This window comes from Rhinatrema bivittatum, chromosome 3 (genome assembly GCF_901001135.1).
Source record: "Rhinatrema bivittatum chromosome 3, aRhiBiv1.1, whole genome shotgun sequence".
Classification (NCBI taxonomy): domain Eukaryota; kingdom Metazoa; phylum Chordata; class Amphibia; order Gymnophiona; family Rhinatrematidae; genus Rhinatrema; species Rhinatrema bivittatum.
In genome coordinates, this window is record NC_042617.1 from 270,922,553 (window position 1) to 270,944,264 (window position 21,712).

The 21,712-nt window shown below is 48.9% G+C and overlaps 1 protein-coding gene across 3 annotated transcripts in view; it reads left to right on the forward strand.

The window, feature by feature from the left end:
• The first annotated feature begins 237 nt into the window (after window positions 1–237).
• The window catches only part of LOC115087421 (zinc finger protein 347-like), a 71,928-nt gene continuing 50,453 nt past the window's right edge, over window positions 238–21,712 (forward strand). For 2 of the 3 annotated variants that reach the window (XM_029594605.1, XM_029594603.1), the window contains exons 1-4: window positions 238–484; window positions 6,090–6,216; window positions 8,427–8,540; window positions 9,027–9,140. In XM_029594605.1, coding sequence (XP_029450465.1) covers window positions 461–484; window positions 6,090–6,216; window positions 8,427–8,540; window positions 9,027–9,140 — 379 coding nt within the window. In that variant the 5' untranslated portion in view covers window positions 238–460. The remainder of the gene's footprint in view (window positions 485–6,089; window positions 6,217–8,426; window positions 8,541–9,026; window positions 9,141–21,712) is intronic. The other variant, XM_029594604.1, reaches the window with a different exon arrangement.

Consider the following 21,712-nt stretch of genomic DNA (forward strand, 5'->3'; position numbering starts at 1 on the left):
TCCATGGATATCTAATAGCGTCAGTTCTGGTTTTGTCCCCACTGCAGCCACAGACTTCTAATTCTTAATAATTCCCCTACAAAACTACACACCCCTAAGATATACAACAGGACTAAACCGGCAAGCGGACATCCCGCAGCTTTCCTGTATCTGCACAGTTCCACCTTAAGGAGGACGGATCTCCCCAGCATGCACTGGGGGAGGCAGCGTGGTAGCAAGTTAGGGGCTTTAGGCATCCATTGTAGTGAGGCGGCTCAGCTTTCTGACAACTAGCAATCCCTCTGATCTACCTCCCTTCTCACTTTAGAGGGGGAGAAGGGACTTTATTGCAGACTGTCAATAATCCCAGCCTCTTCCTGTGTTAATTATTTCTCTCAACATCTGACCTGGAAAAAAAGGAGATCGCCAGCCTAAATCCACCCCTGCAGCTGCAGAATTCAGAGGGGAAAACAGGAGGGAAATGTCTGTGCTGGTTTCTGATCAGGTAAGAAATTCTTCTCTACCAGAGTTGTTGCTACATGCTTAAAATACTTGGGGTACAGGTCCATATGATCTCCTGCTGAGATTTTGGTAATTAAATTCAACAATCATGATCACCCTCCCACTACCAGCCCGAGAACAATCCTGTAAAAACACAAAGACATCAGTGTTACTGAGATCCTGCTGGCCTTTTGGGGACAGTTTAAAAAATCGGCACCAACTGGACTGGAAGATACAAGGGGATAAACGGTACTAGCTGATTCATACACGATCAGTGATGAGCTGTCAGTGTCTTATCTAGGGGCTGTCACCAGCTTTGTTCCACTTGGTGAGGTGCTTCTTGTTTTCACAAAATTATTCAAGCCTCTGCCACTTCTCTGTATACAACAAAATACATTTTACATAGAATATACAATAACGTAAAGCTGAAATTTACATTGCAGTCATGAGATTCTTGGCAGATTCTGAAACTGTTACTGGATCAGCATACAGATTATCTCAAAATATTGTACATGAGCTTTAAAACCACAGAAACCCCTTCCTCAGATGTCACATCAGAGATGCTACTCCCGTTTGAAGAAGGGACCTATGTGGTCTCAATAGCTCATATATAATACTGACAATGATCCAATAAAAGTCATCACAGCTGCAGAGAATCCAGTTTACTGCAGGAGACATACAGCTACTAGATCGCTGCTTTACATATGCCAGTCTCAAGCCTGAAAATAAAATCCTTTTTTTTTCTACCTTTGTTATCTGGGTAGGGTTTCTTTTGCATCGGTCTCTATCTCTTTTACTAATGTTATCACCTGTCTTATCCTAACTTCTTTTCCAGATCCCCCCTTTCTGTTTTATTTTTTTCTCTTCTCTGCCTTCATCACTCCCCATTCCCCTTCCCTGACATCTGTCTTTCCTTAGTTTCTCTCTTCTCTGCTTTAAATCTTTCCCTTTCACCAGCATCCCTTCACATTTTCTGTCCTCTCACCCCTAGATCTCATCCCTCCTAGCCTTCATATCTAACTCTACAGTTCTCCCTGTCCCAACACTTCATTTCCCCAACTTATCCCCTCCATTGCTCCTCTCACTCCCGTCGCCTCCTCTGGGTTGCTCCCCCCTACTAATCTGCTGCTATCTGGCCTCTTTCTCCCTCAACAGCCACTCCCTGCCATTCTCACATTGACTTTCTCACCCTCTCTCAACAATTGAATTACAGTCACTTCCCCTCGCAGACTTCCTCATCCCCACTCTGACTCTCTTGCCCCCAATTATCCCCTCTCATACTTCTCCCCATCAATCTTTCTCTGATTTGCGCTCTGTTCCCTCTCACTTCCCCCTTTGCCAACATCCTCTCTGGCTGTCTATTATAAATACTCCATCACCCTTTATGGCTGTCCCCCATGATCCCTCTTTTGCTCTCTTAAACACTTCCTTCTCCTAATCTCTGAATCGGGCTCTCTCACCACCTCCACCTCAATCACACCTCTAGCTCTCTCATCTCCCTCCACCCCCATCACCATTTCTGTCTCTCTCTCACACACTCAACCATCACCACCTCTGCCCCACGCCCATCTCTTGCTCTCTTCAACCCCATCCCCATGTCTGGCTTTCTTTCACACAGTCCCTCCTGCTCTGGCTCTTTCTTCCACCCCATTACCACCAGCTCTTTTGCAACTCCTCCTCATGTATTGTGCCCCCACACATCCCCTCCTCCCAGGTGATTCTTATGCATTCCCCTACCCTGGCTCTTTTTCATCACTTCAGACAGCCCAAATTTGCATTGCTGATGTCAGGGAGATGGGGGAGGATTTTGCATTCACCTCTCCCCTTATGCCATCCCCCCAGCATTTAATCCCTTCCTCATTTCTCCCAATATTTATCCTCTCCCACCATCCCCTTCTTCACCTTACCCCCTTTCAACATTTACTTCCTCTCCTTTCCCATTGATCACTTACAGCTCTTGGATGCCTCCTTCCTCCTTGCCCACTCTGCGCTCAGCTGAATCCTGGGTTCAGAGACTATGGTTGTATCTGAATCTGGTCCAGCCCTTCTGCTCCTGTTGACAGAAGGGGAAAGGATGGAAGGGAATAAGGACTACTACACAGGACACAAGAGAACAGAAAACAAATTGCTCTCCTCCCTTGTTCAGCCCCTGTTTCTGTTTCTCCCCACATGCTTCCTTTAGGGACAGGGAGAGAAGGAGATAAGTTCCTAGAGAATAAATCCATAAACTGCTATGACGATAATTAATAAGCAATAGTAGCTTGTGATCTAGCTAATGTTTGGGTACTTGTCAGGTACTTGTAACCTGGATTGGCCACTGTTGGAAACAGGATGCTGGGCTTGATGGACCCTTGGTCTGACCCTGAATGGCATATCTTATGTTCTTATGAGAGTTCAGACAGTATAGTGAAGAAACTGCTATGCTTCTAGTCACTGTGTGGCCTCCCCTCCACCTGAGGACTCCGGTGAGCCCGGCCCAGAACTACATTCTCCAGCATGTGCATGGTTTCTAGCTACAGTCTGTCCTACAGTCTCCGTGCCACTAGTGGATCTCCACGAGCTCACTCCCCTGGCTAACCAAGCTTCTGTTGCCTGCCTGCACCACGTCCAGACTCCAGTCCCATTTAATCCTGTTTAGCCTCTTCTTCAATGCTTCAGCAACGAGTTCTACCCAGCTCTTTGCTCTAGCCACTTTTGCCTTGCGGCCTTCTAAGGCCTTTTCTCACTTCTCTGCGTGGCCTCTGGGCCTTCTGATTACTATTGTACCTAGTCTTGTCTTGTGGCCGATGGACCTTCTTCCTCCTGCCTTCTTTGTCCTTCTCTTATGGCCTCTGGGCCTTCAGGCCCTTCCTGGTTTGGGCCATCCTTGATCTCTGGCTTTCTGAACTCTGGCCTAGCCCTGAGGCCTCCCTAGGTCTCTCCTAGTCTCTAGGCCTTTTCCTGTCTTGCCCCTCAGGGCCTTTCAACTCTGTAGCCTTTGGGCTTTCCTGTTCCATGTTTTGTGTTGTCCTTGACCTGTCCAGTTCTGTCCTGTCATAGTCTGTCTGTGCCCTTGTCTCTGTTCCATTGTTCCTGAGTTCCTTATCTTACCTGCATTCTGTTCTGATGTTCCAGTTCACTCTTACCTCCACACAGCTCCAGTCCGTTCCTGCGTTCCAGTTCACTCTTACCTCTATGCAGGTCCAGTCCGTTCCTGAGCTCCAACCCAGCCTGTACATCATTCCTTGCTCCAGCCTCACCAGACTGTCCAAATCCAACTCTAGTTCTAGTCCATCCTGCAGTCCTGAGCCATCCTGGAGGTGATGTCCACCACCCTTCCCCCCCAGCTCGGAACATGAAACAGAAACCAATTGCTCTGCTCCCTTTTCCAGCTCCTCCCTTTCTTTCCTGCAGAACAGCTATTTGAGATCTGGGGCACTGGCCAATAGATTTGGGGCATGAGCCCTGTGTGCTCATGGTCAGCAACACCCCTGCAGGGCACCACCATTTAAGGGAAAAGTTTTCCCTGTGTAGCTCTTCCGACCATCTTTCCTCACAACTTAGTGCAAAGATCTGTACATAAATATTACAAAGTGGACCCTAAGTCCGAGATGAGGTTAACTACCTGCAGGCAGAAACCCTGTAGGTTCTCGACATCGGTAGGTGGAGCTGACAGATGCAAAGACCCAACAGGATCCTCACCAATACCAACCCTCGTTCCTCTTGAGTTGGATGCTGGGACTGGCTGGGACTTAGGAACAGGCTCCAGAGAAGAACAATTCCACAAGGCAGCTAGCCGACGGAGCCAAAGACTAGCCAGAAGTCAGGGCAGGCGGTAATCCACCAGAGTCCGTATCCGTTCCAAGGGTCAGGGCAGGCAGCAATCCAACAGAATCCGTATCCAATCCAAGGGTCAGGGCAGGCAGCAATCCAACAGAATCCATATCCAATCCAAGGGTCAGGGCAGGCAGCAATCCAACAGAATCCGTATCCAATCCAAGGGTCAGGGCAGGCAGCAATCCAACAGAATCCGTATCCGTTTCAAGGGTCAGGGCAGGCAGCAATCCAACAGAATCCGTATCCAATCCAAGGGTCAGGGCAGGCAGCAATCCAACGAAAACCAGACAGTCCAAACCAGAACCAGGGAGGTGATCCAGGATCGATGGCAAGAGACAGCGAGAGACCCACAAGAAGCATAACCTTTTGCTGGGGCAAGGCATAGCAAGCAGGGACGGCCTTAAGTAGGAAAACGTTCTGATGTCAACAGAAAAACCACTGGAACTTATCCCGCTGAGGTCCCTTTAAGGCAAGTGGAGAAGCGCACATGTGCACCTAGGAGGACGCCGGCAGGGTTGAAATTCCGCATGCTGAGAGGCGGCCCTGAGCCACGGAGAAGTCCTGTGTTGGCGGTGGCTCTCTGCCACTGCAGGAGAGGATGAGGTCGGACTGGGGCTCCCTCGGGTGAGTGTGGCTAGCCACGGAATGCCACGGCCGGTGCACATAACAATAAATAAATAGAATTGTTTAATCAGGGTGGAAGAAGAACATGCAGACCTTCTCACATGAACACACTGGGGTAGATTTTAAGAGAAGCGCGCGTGGGGTACATTTGTGCACGCTACCCGGTTCACCCAAATGTATACCTGATTTTATAACATGCGCGCGCTGCCGCGCGCATCTTACAAAATCCAGGATTGGTGCGCGCAAGGGGGTGCACACTTGTGCAGCTTGCGCGCGCCGAGCCCTAGGGGAGGCCCGATGGTTTTCCCCGTTCCCCCTCCCTTCCCCTATCTAACCCACCCCCCAGCTCTACCTAAATCCCCCTCCCCTACCTTGTTATCTTTTTATGACTGCCTCTGTCAGGTGTATCTTGTGCACGCCGGCCAGTTGCGGGCGAGCCAACCCCTGACACAGCCACTGTGCCGGAGGCCTCGGTCCCGCCCACGAGCCCGCCCCCTTCCCTCCCCTTTTTCAAAGCCCCGGGACATATGCCCGGCCCAGGGCTTGCGCACGCCGCCGAGCCTATGCAAAATAGGCTCGGCACATGCAGGGCAGGTTTTCGGAGTTACGCGCGTAACCCTTTGAAAATCTACCCCACTGTCTTTCATTCTCATACAAGCACAAAGTTTAACACACATGGATGCACACTTTTTCACTCTCACAGACATGCACACACTTCCATGCATCCTCACATTTTCACACACTCACATATATTCTTATCTTCACTCTCTCATACACACACACACACACACGTATGCTTTCCCCAAGCCCAACACCAGGACGTTCCACTTTCCTGCTAGTTTCTCTCCCTTCCAGCTGCTGCTGCTGCTGCTGCCGCCTCCTTCACTTGACCTCAATGGCAGATGGCCTCCTCTCTCTACCTGCAGGTACTGATGCTGCTGCCTCCTGCTGCTGAGTCAGCCAGCATCCAGGGATTTCTAGTGTTTATCTGGAGACCAGGAGATCTATGCAAAATACTGGATATTTAAGAGAGCACATAACTCTCTTCATGCTATTATCTACTGGAAGATTGATCTCGGTGAAAGAGCCCATATAATACAGTTTCTTCCACACATATTATAATGAAGCTGGAGGGAGAGGGGCTGAGGGTGTCCTGTTTGCTGTTCCAGGCATCGGTCACATTCAGTGATGTCGCTGCTTATTTCTTGGAAGTGGAGTGGGACATTCTGGGAGAATGGCAGAAGGAGCTGTACAAGAAGGTCATCAAGGAGATTCACAATATCCTGATATCACGAGGTAAAAATGATTTTTCTATCATCTACCACCCGTATATACACACTTTGCAGAATGGGTGCTGCCATTTGACCAGTGCTAGAATAAATCCCAGTGGCCATGTCCTGTGGGCATTTAAAATTTAGCATCTGGCTTCTGATCTAATCGCAAGTCCAAAAGGAACTGCTGGGCCTCTCCAGGGCCCAGTTAAAGGCACCACTGCTGCAGGAAGCTGCTCTGTGCTGTAAGTTTAAAACTTCTATATGTTAGTACTTGCCAGGTTCTTATGGCCTGGATTGGCCACTGTTGGAAACAGGATGCTGGGCTTGATGGACCCTTGGTCTGACCCAGTATGGCATTTTCTTATGTTCTTATGTTCTTATGTTCTTAAATGAGAGGCCTCATACAAGATCAGCTGGAGTCTGAGTCTCTTTTCTCAAAAAGTAAAATTGGTATAGGGGAACAGGAGGGAGGTTTTAACTGTCCGATTCCTTCCTGAGAAGTATAACTTCTGTGTAAAGGCATATGTAAGTGCTGTACTAGATAGTGTATTTATTTATTTAACAGGTTTTCTAGACCATCGTTTAGTAAAAACTTTCACAACGGTTTACATGATTAAGAGAATAAATATATCACTTCAATATAAAATAACTTGTAAATACATAAAATAGAAAGCTAAAACTAATTTTAAAAGAATCTTACAAATATGATTCACTATCAAGGTTAAAATTAAGCAGATACATAAAATAGAGATAAAAGAATAAGATAAGAACCATGATTCTGCCAGTACTGCCATAAGCTCTCTTAAATAACCAGGTTTTCAAATTTCTTTTAAAAACTTTAAAATCGGATTGCATTCTTAATTCAGGGGGCAGCTCATTCCAATATTTTGGGCCTGCTAATGAGATGGCTCTCTCACGCACTAGGGTTAATCTCGCTGAAGTAATAGATGGCACCGTCAGAAGGCCTTTATTTGCCGACCTGAGGTTTCTCTGAGGAGTATGTAATCTTATAGCAGCTTTCAGCCAGTCATTCTTGTCCCCAAAAATTACTTTATGTAGGATAATAAAACTTTAAAAAGAATACGTGAATCAATCAGAAGCCAACAGAGGGCCATTAAGCTCGATGTTATATGTTCATTTTTTCTTATCCCCATTAGTATTTTGGCAGCAGCATTTTGTAGGAGTTGTAGTGGTCGAGTTGTTGATGCAGGTAGTCCCAAAAATAAGGCGTTACAGTAGTCGGTGCTAGAGAAGATTAATGACTACAATATCATTCTAAAATAATTTTGTTTTAAAAGTGGTTTTAAGTGTCTTAGTGTCATTAATTTTAGGTATCCTTCTCTAACTTTATTTGAGATGTGTTTTTTAAAACTTAATTCAGGTTCAATTATTATTCTGAGGTCATGTACCTTGTCAGAAAGCTTAACCATGGAGTTATCATTTAATACTAATGGTGGAAGAGTGCCTGATGAGGTTTTTCTTTCTAATAAAATAATTTCCGTTTTATTTATATTTAAAATGAGTTTCATTTGTATTAAAAGCTGACTGATTATTGCTAGGTACAGAGCAATTAACTTGTTTGTTTTTTTTCTACTGAGTCGTTTATTGGTATTAGTATTTGTATGTCATCGGCGTTCACATAGTGGTTAAGGCCAAGTCCAGCCAAAAGATGGTATAGTGGCAACATATAGATGTTAAAAAGAGTTGCCGAGAGTGCTGATCCTTGTGGAACTCCAGTCTTCAGTATTATCCTATCTGAGGTGATATTGTTAATTTCTTTACACTCTATACATCCTGTACATCATGGAGCTTCTCCAGGTGATAACCAGATGTCAAAGGTTAAATATCTCCTCTCATGGGTCTCTAGACAGAGTTAAATTTCTATCTCAGGACTTGGGTTCTCCATCTTGGATGGCCTTAATAGGAAGATAAGATGTCTCCTTTCCAGGAAAGCAAAAGCTTGCAAGGAAGGTTGGCTCTTGCAATGCCTCCACCTAGGAGGGTCGTGAATAGAAATGCCGGTACCAGAAAGTCTCATAGATTTAATATTAAGTAAGTGAGAGGCTGCAATTGTATCTTCTCACCAAGCTTTCTCAGGCGAATACATACACTGAAAGATATACACTTACACACACTTATGTGCACACGCTTACAGAACAGGAAACTGATGAAACCCCCCAGGAATTCTAGAAATAGAAATTTGAAATTACATTTTTCTATTGCTATTGACAGGTTATTCAATTGTTAATCCTGATGTTGTATTCAAGATTAAAAAGGAAGATGAGAAATATTTCACGCAACATTGTGAGTGGGAGGGAGAAGAAAACATGAATGACCCCACCTTTAGTAAGTAAATGTTTTGGATAAAAAGGGCTTTGCAGTTTCACAGATCACAGAAGAGGGGTTGTTAACATTAAATATTAAAAGGGGTCCATTTTCAGCCCCTGTCTGGCTAGCAAGGTTAGTCAGATAAACTTAGCCGGCTAACTTTGGTGGGATATTCAGTGGCGCAGCCGCACCATTAAATATACCCGACTATGTTAAAGTTACCTGGATGAGTTTATCCGGTTAACTTTAGGCCTGCTCTAAGGCACAACCATAGTTAGCTGGATAACTTAACTGTGCCCCAGAATGCCCCTTCGTTATCTGGCTAAAATGTAGCCAGATGAGGGCCCAAAATATTCAAATGTCGGCATTTAGCCAGATACTTCATAAGTTATCTGCTGAATGCCTTTGCATACGGACTCCTTAGAGATTTAAAATGCAAGTCCTAATATAATATTAGCATGTCCTTGGTGAATATTTCAAAACATGTTTATTTTCTCATTACAGACTTTCCAGTTGTAACGTCTGTGTTCTCACTGAGCATCAAACAAGAGGAAGATCTCTTCCTCGTGGATCATCCTGAATCAGAGATAACTGAGCAGATTCACCCTCCTATAACAAGCAAGTATAACATTTTTCCTAGAGATCTTTACTAATGTAATCTGGTGGCCATTTTGAATTTTAGGGCTGGAGTGGCAGTAGATGATCACCCTCTCTCTTAATCCCCATCCTGTTTTGTATGGGGTAGGCTGCTTTGGGGGATATCTGACAGGGTGGGTTTACCCAGGGATGTGGAGGAAGGCAGACCAGCAGGACTCTTTCATCCTGGAGTTGCATGAAGACCTGGATCCTCTGCATTGCTGCCGGGAGAGGGAAGGAGGATGTGGCCGATGAGGGCAGTGCGGCTTGGTTCAGCCATGGATGTATTACGTAACTACTTAACTCCACCTAGGGAAGCTGTGGTTCAGGTTTTTACATTGTGGGTGGGTTTTTGATAAACTGCTTTACACAAAGATATCTGCAGTAACACATTTGTCATGCAATGCCTCAGCACTGCCCCTGATACCCACTTGTGGTAACCCTGTGGCCACTCGGAGGGTCCTGCCAAGCACTGCCCAAGTCTGCCTGTATCTGCGCACGTGCTCCTACACTGGCAACCTCCTGCTTGCCTCTGGGCAAGTTCCCCGCCCATCCACAAGCTATCTCCTGGTGGTTGCTAGGGACACTGGGACCCTAACAACCCAAGGGTCACACAATTCTTAGAAAAATACCCACAGACAAAATACCCACATTCCCTGTACGTACCTGGATCAGTCCAGACAGTGGGTTATGTCCCCAATCCAGCAGATGGAGTCAGCACAAGCTTTGAGGGGGCGTATCCATATATACTACTACCCCCTCTGCAGGAGTTCAGTATCTTCTGACTCCAGCAGATGCGAGTAGGGGAATCAGGCTTCCCCTCCTTTTCCTTCACTTTCTTGCTTGATTATGGCTTGTTGTTGTCTTTTTCTGTGGATCAAGTTTGTATCAAGTTTGTATTAAGTTTAAAAAAAAAAAAAAAAAAAAGGCAGAGTTCTTTCAACTTCTGGGAAGTGGCTTATCTTCCTTGTCTCTTCTCTGCGGCCTTGCTGTTTATTTCTCGTTGCAGCCAGGGGTAAGTTTGTTTTTCCTTTGTAGTTTTTTTTCCTTTACAGCTCAGCCCCCGGTGCCCGCGAAAGCCGGTGGAGCCGGCCTCTTCGCTCTTTACTCCCTCACCCGCGGCCATTTTACAGCTCCTCATGGGCTGCTGAGCCATTTAGGGAAAGATGTCTGGGGCGGGTCGTGTGGCCAGGAAGGCCCCCCCGCGGCACCCTCCTCTATTTTCAGACAGCGGGCAGTGCGGGCCGACCGGGCCCCCCCCGCAGCGGCGCCTTTGTGCGCATGGCCCCCCCCCGTGGCTTTTTCTTTTCTCCTGCAGCGATCCCGATGCCGCGGCCGTCCCGCTGTGCGGCCTGCGGAGACCCGGGGTCCCGGATTTCCCGGGAGGGCATCTGCACGATGCCTTCCCGGGGGGGAAGGTACCTCACAGTCCCTGACTGATTTCTCTTTTTTGCCCGGGCGGTGCGGGCCGGCCACTCCGCCATTTTTGGCGGGAACGGCGGCCATTTTACATTCTGAGCGCCCTGAGGCACAGGCCACGAGGGGGAACGGATCCCTGGAGGCCACGAGGGAGAACGGATCCCTGGAGGACTCTACCAGCGGGGGTGTTCCCCCGATTTTGGTGCAGGAACCAAGCACCCAGAGCCAGGGAGCAGGAACCACGCCGCCCCCGAAGCGCACCCGAGCAGGCCGGGGTTCTCTCCGGAGTTTATCCTGCTCATGCATACCGCTTATCTGCAGGGGCTGGAAGCACCTGTGGGACCCCCCCCCCCCTAAGATCCCTCGGATGTCGCCCTCGACGCCGGCCCCCCCCAACCCTCCGGGAGTGGGGGCCTCCCGCCTTCCTACCCGGGTCCGATCCACGCCCGCGGCAGTGGGGGCGGTGCCAGACCCAGCGGGACATGGACTTGACCTCCCGGACGGGGGACAAGGGGACGGCACACAGGAGGGGGATGATCCGCGTACCCTACGCCTCTTCCAGAGGGAAGAGCTGGACGACCTCATCCCGCAGATCATCCAAGAATTAGATTTGGATCCGCCACCAGACCCGCCTGCCCCAGTAGCTCCCGCTGTCATCACTTCTTCAAGGAAGGGAGATCCTGTCCTGGCGGCACTCCGGCCGAGGGCTCGGGCTTTTCCCATTCATGACTCGTTTTTACAACTTCTCACCAGGGAATGGGACACCCCGGAGGCCTCCCTGAAGAGCAGCCGGGCTATGGAAAAGCTGTACCCGCTCCCCGAAGATTTTCTGGACCTCATCAAGGTCCCAAAGGTGGACTCCGCAGTGTCGGCGGTCACGAAGAGGACGACTATCCCAGTGACGGGAGGTGCGGCGTTGCGGGACACACAGGATCGTAAGTTGGAAGTTTTCCTTAAGCGGGTTTTCGAGGTCTCCGCTCTGGGTATGCGGGCGGTGATGTGCAGTTCGCTTGCCCAGCGGGCTAGTCTCCTTTGGGTGCAACAACTCCTCACGTCTCAGAACCTGCCGTCCGATGAGGCTGCCCAGGCAGATCGGCTAGAAGCCGCAGTGGCGTATGGGGCGGACGCCTCGTACGACCTTTTTCGGGTCCTCACAAGATCCATGGTTTCGGTAGTGGCAGCATGACGACTACTGTGGCTACGCAATTGGGCGTCTGATACGTCCTCTAAGTCCAGTCTGGGCTCTCTTCCCTTCAGGGGCAAGTTCCTCTTCGGGGAGGATTTGGACCAGATCATCAAGTCCCTGGGGGAGAACGCTGTTCATCGGCTGCCGGAGGATAGGTTTCGACCATCCAGAGCGTTTTCTTCTTCTCGGACCAGAGCCAGAGCGCAACGGCGCTACAGGGGCTACAGACAGACGGGCTCCCGGCCATCCGCCCCCAGGTCTCAGCCCTGGTTGCGCGCCTTCCGCGGGCATCGGCCCGCACGCACTACTCCCGGAACCGGGAACCCCTATACCAAGTCTTCACAATGATGCCAGTCTCGCCCACTCCCCTGTCCCCAGGATTGGGGACCGACTAACGTATTTCTAAGCGGAGTGGGCACGGATCACCTCGGACCAGTGGGTCCTGGATACCATAAAACACGGCTACGCATTGGAATTTGTCTGCCCCCCGCAGGGAAGGTTCATCTTTTCCCCCTGTGGCTCGGACCTCAAGAGAGGAGCGGTGCAGCTGACTCTGGACAGACTCCGGGAGATAGGCGCTACTGCGCCCGTGCCCTTCGGAGAGGTGGGCTCGGGCCACTATTCCATCTATTTCGTCGTACCAAAGAAGGACGGTTCCTTCCGGCCTATCCTAGTCCTCAAGGAAGTCAACAAATCCCTTCGAGTCGTTCGGTTCCGCATGGAAACGCTCCGGTCAGTGATTGCGGCGGTGCATCGGGGGGAGTTCCTCGCCTCCCTGGACTTAACGGAGGCCTACCTGCACATTCCCATCCGCCCGGACCACCACAGTTTCCTTCGTTTCAAAATTCTGGACCAGCATTTTCAGTTCACGGCTCTTGCGTTTGGATTGGCGCCGGCGCTGCACACCTTCACCAAGATCATGGTAGTTGTGGCGGCAGCTCTCCGGAAGGAGGGCATCCTGGTTCATCCTTATCTGGACGATTGGCTCCTCCGGGTGAAGTCATTCGATCATGGACGCTCAGCGGTGACTCGAGTAGTACGGTTTCTACATTCCCTGGGATGGGTAGTGAACTTCTCCAAGAGCTCCCTCATGCCCTCGCAACGCTTGGGGTTTTTTTGGGGGCGACCTTCGACACCCTACTGGGCAAAGTTTTTCTGCGCCAGGACAAAGCTCAATCCTTGCGGGATCACACACGACGGTTCTCTGCGTTACCAGAGCCCACCTCCTGGGACTACCTGCAACTCCTGGGAGTGATGGGGTCCACCATCGACCTTGTACCTTGGGCTTTCGCGCACCTCAGGACCTTACAGTGGGCGCTCTTCTACCGTTGGAAACCAGTATTGCAGGACTATCAGATGATTCTCCCGCTCCCACAGAATGCCAGGGACAGTCTGGGCTGGTGGTTGGATCCGCCGAACCTGGCCCGTGGCATGTCCCTCGATCTGCCAAATTGGGTGGTGGTGACCACCTATGCCAGTCTAGCAGGCTGGGGTGCAGTCTGCGATCGAAGCGCCACGCAGGGGACGTGGTCCACGGTGGAGGCGAAGTGGTCAATCAACCGTCTGGAAACCAGAGCGGTCCGGCTAGCTCTGCGACATTTCCTCCCGCTTCTTCGGAACCGAGAAGTCAGAATCCTATCGGACAACGCTACCACCGTGGTCTACATCAACCGACAAGGAGGCACGCGCAGCCCGCAGGTCGCGCTCGAGGCGGCGCTGCTGATGCAATGGGCGGAGCATCATCTCGTCCGGCTAGCAGCCTCGCACGTCGCCGGTGTGGACAACGTCCAGGCGGACTTCCTCAGTCGTCAACTGCTGGACCCGGAGAGTGGTCTCTCTCCGACAAAGCAATGCAACTTCTCGTCCATTGGTGGGGGGCCCCCCACTTGGATCTGATGGCGTCCGCTCTCAACGCCAAGGCTCCATGCTTCTTCAGTCGCCGGAGAGAGCGCGGAGGGAGTGGATGCCCTGGTCCTCCCGTGGCCACCATATCTTTCTTTTCCACCATGGCCCCTGGTGGGCAGGATGCTCTGCAGAATAGAAAGCCATCAGGGGACCGTGGTTTTCGTCACCCCAGAATGGCCCAGGCGACCCTGGTTTGCGGACCTGCTACAGCTGGTGATCGACAGGCCAATCAGGCTGGGGCACCTCCCCCAGCTCCTACATCAGGGCCCGGTATTTTTCGAGCAGGCAGAATTCTTCTGTCTTGCAGCCTGGCTTTTGAGAGGCGCCGCCTCCGGCGTCGGGGCTACCTGGAGGCGGTAGTATCCACGCTATTGCGGGCACGAAAGACATCGGCCTATGTTCGAGTCTGGAAGGTGTTCGAGCTGTGGTGTACCAGCCAGGCCACGAGACCCGCTAAGGCTTCTGTACCTCAGATCCTTCAGTTTCTACAGGCGGGGGTGGAAAAAGGGCTCACCTATAATTCACTACGGGTTCAGGTGGCCGCCCTTGGTTCGCTGTTGAGCGATGGGGGCTCTCTTCTACAGCATCCTGACATTGCTCGTTTTCTCAAGGGTGTCAAGCATATGCGTCCTCCGTTGCGGGACCCTTGTCCCTCCTGGAGTCTTAACCTTGTGCTTTGCTCCCTGTCGGGACCACCGTTCGAGCCGCTGCGCAGCGCAACGATAAAGGATCTCACTCTCAAGACTGTATTTCTTGTGACCATCTGTTCCGCTCAACGCATCTCGGAGATGCAGGCTCTGTTGTGTAGAGAGCCCTATCTCCGTTTCTCCGACTCTGGAGTTTCGCTTCTCACTGTTCCCTCCTTCCTTCCGAAGGTGGTTTCTGCATTCCATGTGAACCAGACGGTGGAGTTGCTGTCCTTCTCTTCCTCAGAGCCGAAGTCTCTCCGTCTCTTGAATGTCAAGCGCACTCTGCGCCTCTATCTGGAGGCTACAAATGAGTTCCGAACCTCTGATCATCTCTTTGTACTCTGGGCCGGTCCTAAGAAGGGGTCTCAGGCCTCGAAGACTACCATTGCCAGATGGCTGAAGGCCGGCATTGCTGCTTCTTACATTGGGGCGGGTCGGACTCCCCCACCCGGAATCGTAGCGCATTCTACACGTTCTCAGGCGGCTTCCTGGGCGGAGGTTCGCTCTGTATCCTCGCAGGAAATTTGTAGGGCAGCCACCTGGAAATCGTTACACACGTTCTCGAGGCACTATCGTCTGCACCTCGCCACTTTGGCGAGCAGGTTCTCCGAGCAGGCCTCGCAGGACCCCACCCAATTTAGGGAAGCTTGGGTACATCCCACTGTCTGGACTGATCCAGGTACGTACAGGGAAAAGAAAATTATTACTTACCTGCTAATTTTCGTTCCTGTAGTACCATGGATCAGTCCAGACAGTGGGTTATGTCCCCAATCCAGCAGATGGAGTCAGCACAAGCTTTGAGGGGGCGTATCCATATATACACTACTACCCCCTCTGCAGGAGTTCAGTATCGAGTATATCAAAGCCCGAGTAGAAACCCCCGAAGGATCAAGTTTGTGGAAACAGATAATGAAAACAATTGTAACCGCAACAAGTAACTGCAAACATCCTACCAACTTGTAGGGAGCTGTGAAAAACAGCGAAAAGAAACAACTGTGAAGACACAGAACACTGCGAGCAAGAAGCAGCGCAGAGCTGAGCAGGATCAAGAACCCAAACGCGGTGGGCGTCTGGACTGATCCATGGTACTACAGGAACGAAAATTAGCAGGTAAGTAATAATTTTCTTATACTGGGATTGCTAATCAGTCCAAGACAGGCAAAGCTAACCAACTAATAAGTTTATTAACAAAAAGTAGGAACACTGAATGGATAAAACATTAAATTTGCAATCAAGAATAGGTAAAAAAACAAGGATTAAACAGTAGAAACTAACTAAACACTTTTCACTACTTTTTAGTGCCCGGGGAAGTAAGGAAAACAGCTGTCCACCTTAGCTGAACAGGGCCTCAGCACAGAGATCTGCCCCCTCTGTACTCTCAGCCGAACGAGAGAGTTCCAGAACCTTCAGGGCTCGTTCTCTGACCGCAATCAGTACACAAAATACTAACAGTAAGCTTTCTCACCAATGGCCTTCTGACTAGTGTTGCGTCCGTTGGTCTCAGACGCCTTCGACCTCTGTGCCTCACCTTTCTTCCTTCTCTCTCCTCAAGCCTTGGGAAGATGGCTGCTGCCGCGTCTTCATGCCGCTCTCTCCGGTGTCCCCGGATCGGCAATGCCTCCTAGGGTGGCGTGCGTGCGCGCACGCCACCCACGTCTTTATCCACGTCATGGCGGGAACCTCGGGGGTGTCCCCTCCGAGTGACTTCATCACATCCTGATATTTAACCTGCCCTTCGTTTGCTAACAAACAGGCCGATACAGTACAGTGCGCTCCGACGGAGCTCACTGTTAACCTGCCCTTGGACGCGTGTTTTCCCTTACCCCTATTAGGTATGCCCACGCGATACAGTAAGTAAAATATTCAGCCAAGCCACACATTTTACTTTAAGAAATTAGGCGCTAGTTTCTGCCGGCACCGGGAAAGTGCACAGAAAAGCAGTAAAAACTGCTTTTCTGTGCACCCTCCGACTTAATATCATGGCGATATTAAGTCGGAGGTCCCGAAGAGTAAAAAAAAGTGGGGAAAATTTTTTTTAAATGGGCCGGAGGCTGTCGGGCCGAAAACCGGACGCTCAATTTTGCCAGCGTCCGGTTTCCGAGCCCGTCAGCTGTCAGCGGGCTCGAGAACCGACGCCGGCAAAATTGAACGTCGGCTGTCAAACCCGCTGCCAGCTGCCGCTCCGGGCTAAAAGTAGGCGCTATGGGCGCGCTAGTGTCCCTAGCGCCTCCTTTTGCCTGTTTCTACCGCACCACCTAATTTGAATACTGAATCGCGTGCACCGGCGAGTGGCCGGTGCACGCGCCGGGAAAGCGGGCGTTCTTCCGCTCCCCCGCGGACTTTACTGAATCGGCCTGAAACTGAGTTAGCAAGGATTGGATTGCCTCCGGTCTAAGCTGCTCTGCCGCTTCCCAGCTGCCGCAGGAAGCTCTCTCTGCCCTTCGGGGTAATTCTTCACTAACCTGGGTACCCGCTCCATGGGGGGCCCTTCTGCTCTATCTCAGGTACCTATCTTGGGATACCGGGTACTCGCTCCTCGAGGGCCTGCTCTCCCTAATCTGGTGCCTGCCACTGAACAACTTCTGCCTGCCAGAACCTTCAACAATACAGCTTCTGTTTCAGTGAGTACTAACCCTTTCAGTCTGTCTCACCTTCAGCGCTCTGTGTCTACATCTGGGACCTGTACCTGCTACGCTGCGCTGCCTATCACCTACTCGAGTGTGAGACTGGTCTCCTCTGCTGAAGACCCCTGGATTACTTCACTGGGTTACCTTCACTGCTGCCCGCTCCCCGGGCAGTACCATTGAGCTGTACAATAAATACAACTTCTCTGTGTCTGCATGTATAGAGTCTAGCCTAGTACTGTGGTTCCTCATGGGGCTCCTCCCTGTGGGAGTGGCCATCACCGCAGTACCCAAGAATCCACTCCAACACCTCATAACCATAACAACTAGTAATGGATTTTTTTTTTTCAAAATATCTTTATTAGGGAATATACCAGAAAAATACAATTCAGGCAGAAAACTCTAATAATCTGTGATTGCTACAATTTTTCCCCCCAAAGTGAAGCATTCCCATCTCCCATCTCCTCTCCTCCCAAGACAGAAACTACCAACAGGGAATTATTTTGACATAATTAACAAACCTAATTGTGAAAGAGAGCAGCAACCATCAGTCAAAATGGAAAGAACTGACACTTAGTAAAATAATCAGATATGTAACCCGTCCGTATGCTCAGTCATCAAAAGGACATAGTAACCGCAATGGCACTGCAGGATGTTTCAGTCATACATGTCCTCAGGGCTGCTGGGATGAGTATGCTGTTCAGGCTTCCCACTGAATCAAGGCAGCATCCAAAGCCTCCGTTTGAACTGCATTGTAGAGGTCAAACCCCACCTACAGGCCAGTATAGAGGAAATAAGCTCTCTGGGGAAAAGTGTCATCAAATACAGAGTATGCAAAACCCCTGTTTTGCTACTCAATCTCCCCTTAAGAGAGACTCTGGACTGCGGCCTAGTCGGACTGCTGGTAGGGACTAAGCAGTCCAGTATCAGGGCAGTCCTTGCCTGGAGAGTCCATCTGCATTGCCATGTTCACTGCCCTGCCGTCGCTGTATGGTGAAGTTGTATATCTGTGGGGACAAATTCCAACTAAGCAGCTTTCCATGCTGTCCTGAGATTCTTTAAGCCAGACCAACAGATTGTGGTCTGTGATGACAGTGAAGTCCTGCCCTACACCGATATGGTTGCTGTTTTTTTGGGGGGTTTTTTATTTTATTTTATTTTTTTTTTTTTTTTAATTTATAGTTTATTAGTATTTCTTAAGTACATTCAAGTAAAATAAGAAAAGAAAATATGGATTTACAGCAAAAATCAAAATTTTAACTACAACCTCAAGAAAACATTATTCTGTAAATTCACATACAGACCCCATAATCAATGGGGGAGCCTATTTATGTCTAAAAAAAACAAGGTAATTATGAAACATAAATCAAGAGAGACTTTTTCTTTTTTACCAAACTCTTTCTCCAACTGGGGTAGTAACCCTTTTAACCACCTTTATCCTGAAGAAAAACTTCTAAGTGTCCTGGGTCAGTGAAAACAAACTTATTTTTTTGAAAAGAAATCATACATTTACATGGATATTTAAGATAAAAGGTAGCCCCTAAGGCCAATACCCTTTGTTTCATTAACAAAAATTGTTTCCTTCTGTGCTGAGTAGCTCTCGACACGTCTGGAAACATTTGCACAGTTTGTCCACAAAACGCAAAACTTTTATTCAAAAAATATTTCTGGAGAACCAGATTTTTCTGACTCTCCAGAGCAAACACCACTACCAGTGTTGATCTTATCTGGATATTATCCACTGACGCCTCTAAAAAAGATGTTAAATTAGGGCTTTCAGGCTGGAGAATATCCATATCTCCATTATTTTTTGCCAAGGTTTTTGTTATATTAGATACATAATACAAGTTAGAAATTATTATATCTTCAGAAATACCCAAAATTTCTTTTGAGTATTTCTTAAATAATTCATGAGCCGACAAAAGTCTAGTAATAGGAAAATTCAATATTCGAAGATTCTTTTTTCTCAAAACATTGTCTATATTCTCTAACTGCTTATATATTATTAACGTATCTTTTATGAAGGCTGATCCTGACGCTTGCATTGAGGAAACTTGTGTGGCATTAGCCACATTGGTCGCCTCTAGATCTTTTAGTCTCTTTTCATGATCCTCCAGGGCAGTCTTAGTATCTGCTGCAAAGATGGTGGCTTGATTGGGTTTTTTTTTATATTTAAACGGTTTTTATTAGGAACCATAAAGTAAGCAGTACAAGGTATGAAGCATAATACACGTTGAGCAAAATGAAGAACATAATGTGAGTCAAACCTTAATTGACATCAAAACAGAGAAAGCATCAACTGGCTCCATGATTTGCCCCAACAATATGGTTGCTGTTTTTTTTAAGGGCCCACACTAAGGCCAGGCATTCTTTCTCAGTATTGGCATACGCCACCTCTCTGTCCAGGAGCTTGCGGCTCAGATAACACAGTGGGGTGTGCCTCCTTTTTATTGTTCATTTGACTGAGCACAGTTCCAATGCTATAAGTTGAGGTATCAGTCTGTACTACAAATCTTTGATTATAGTTCAGTGCAGCCAGTAATGGAGTGGTAGCTAATGCTTGGAAGGCTGCTTCATACTCTGGTGACCAGGAAATGGTCCGGGGTAGGACAGAGGAAATGAGCTCTCAGAAGAAAAGTGTCACAGGCACAACAATAAACCACAAAGCATGCAAAACCCCTGTTTTGCCACAACATTTTAATACTATTAAGCAGATATGCATTACTTTGCATGTGACTTAGCTCATTAATTTTTTTGTTTTCCTCCTCGTTGTTTTGTTATAACATTCAGTAAAATAGAATGACCTTGTTATAACTTGTGAGAGTGTGAACCCTGGGCTGAGGTGCAAGGTGTCTCCGCCCACAGGAAGGAGCCCTGTGAGCCTCACCGTCAGTAGGCGCGGTTTCAGTGGTGTCAGACACAGCTGTGGAATAGAGACTTTTATTAAGGAAGAAGAAGGCAAAGCTCGCGGAGCGGGGGGTGCAGTATAAGAACAGTTCTGAGCAGAGTGGTATACCCGAGGATGATACCTCCAATGTGAGATCCGGTAGTGGCCCACAGAGCGGGGTACCCCAGGACATGTCTCAGTAGTGTAGGTGTACCTCAGATGCACAGATCCGGTAGTGGCCCGCAGAGCAGGATACGCCGAGGAGGTGTCTCAGTAGTGTAGGTGTACCTCAGATGCACAGATCCGGTAGTGGCCCGCAGAGCAGGGAACGCCGAGGAGGTGTCTCAGTAGTGGTAATGAGATGGTAGTCTGAGGTGCAGGAACGGCCCACAGCGGTAGTGGCCCAAGGCACGGGGTACACCGAAGAGGATCCCACAATGAGGCTTGGTATAGTTGAAGTCCGAAGCAGTAAAGTATTTATTTATCTTATTTTTTATATACCGACATTCGATCTGAGATATCACATTGGTTTACATTCAGGTACTGTAGGTATTTCCCTATTTCCCTATCCCCATAGGGCTTTCAATCTAAGTTTTGTACCTGAGGCAATGGAGGGTCACAAGGAGCGACAGCGGGACTTGAACCATGGTAGATAGTTCCAGGAGAGATCCCGGGGAGCGGGGTAATAGTAGTCAAAGGCAAGAAGGCCCTCCGAGGAGTGGATAGTCAGAGACGAAGGAGGGCCCCCGAAGAGCGGGTACCCAGAGCGTCTCACGCCAAGTGTAGAGTCTGGAACCGGAAGTCTAAGGATGGAGCGGAATTCAGCAACGAGGGAACTCCTTGCTAACTCGTCAAACCTTAGGGCCAGCCAGCTTAAGTACAACAGATAGATGACTTCATCCGGAGAAGATGCCCCCGAGGTTCCCCCCATGACGTGCACAAAGGTGGCCTGTGCGCGCATGCCTTGGTAATTCCTGAAACAAGATAGCAGTCGGCAGCGCCCACGCCGTCCCGGGAACGCTAGGCAGGTTGGCGGTGGTTGGTGGAGGCCGCCATTCTTCCAAGAGATGACAAGGCAGCAAAGAAAGAGGTGAGCATTAGTGGTCGCAGCCATCTGATGGGCGTAACAGACATGCTAAAGTGCATTAATGGTAACATGCTTTAACATGTTTTTAGCGCATGCTAATGCTTTTGTTAACATTAATGCACTTTAGTACAACGGACTTCTAGTGGATGGCCAAAAGACCAATCAAGAAAGGTTATAAAAATGTCTCAGTGTTTTCATGCAAATTAGTGGAGGGAGAAAAGTTGAAGATACTAAGTATGAGGAGAGATCCTGAGCAGTAACAGAATGAGTGGAGTCAAGATTCTTATTCAGCTGGGAAGTATTCAATGAAGAAATGGGAAGATGGCAAAGAACAGCAATTTCCAAAAGTTGAGGGAAGTCCAGAGAATCAGTGGTATTTCAAAAGCAGGATAAGTGTGAGGAATGACAGAATAGGGTTAATGCAAAGAATTAGAAAAAAGCAATCCAGCTCCACCAACAAGAGGATTGTGACCAGGTGTGTGTCTGACATGAAAAGAGTTAGAGGTGATGGCAGCTGTTGTGGCTGAGGCAGCAGATGGGAACCAAGCGTGGGGTGAGGCGTAACTATTCCCAGCAGATGGAATAGATAAATCCTGTCTGTCAGTAACTTATCCTGAACTGGTCGGATATTCCCCAACACACAGGGTAAAATGGATATTGCTAGGGTGTCTGACGAAGCAACAATGGGGGCTGATTCACACTTAATCCAACCCTCAGGCCCCTTCCAGGGTCTTACCACCAGTCTTTGTAATGATCC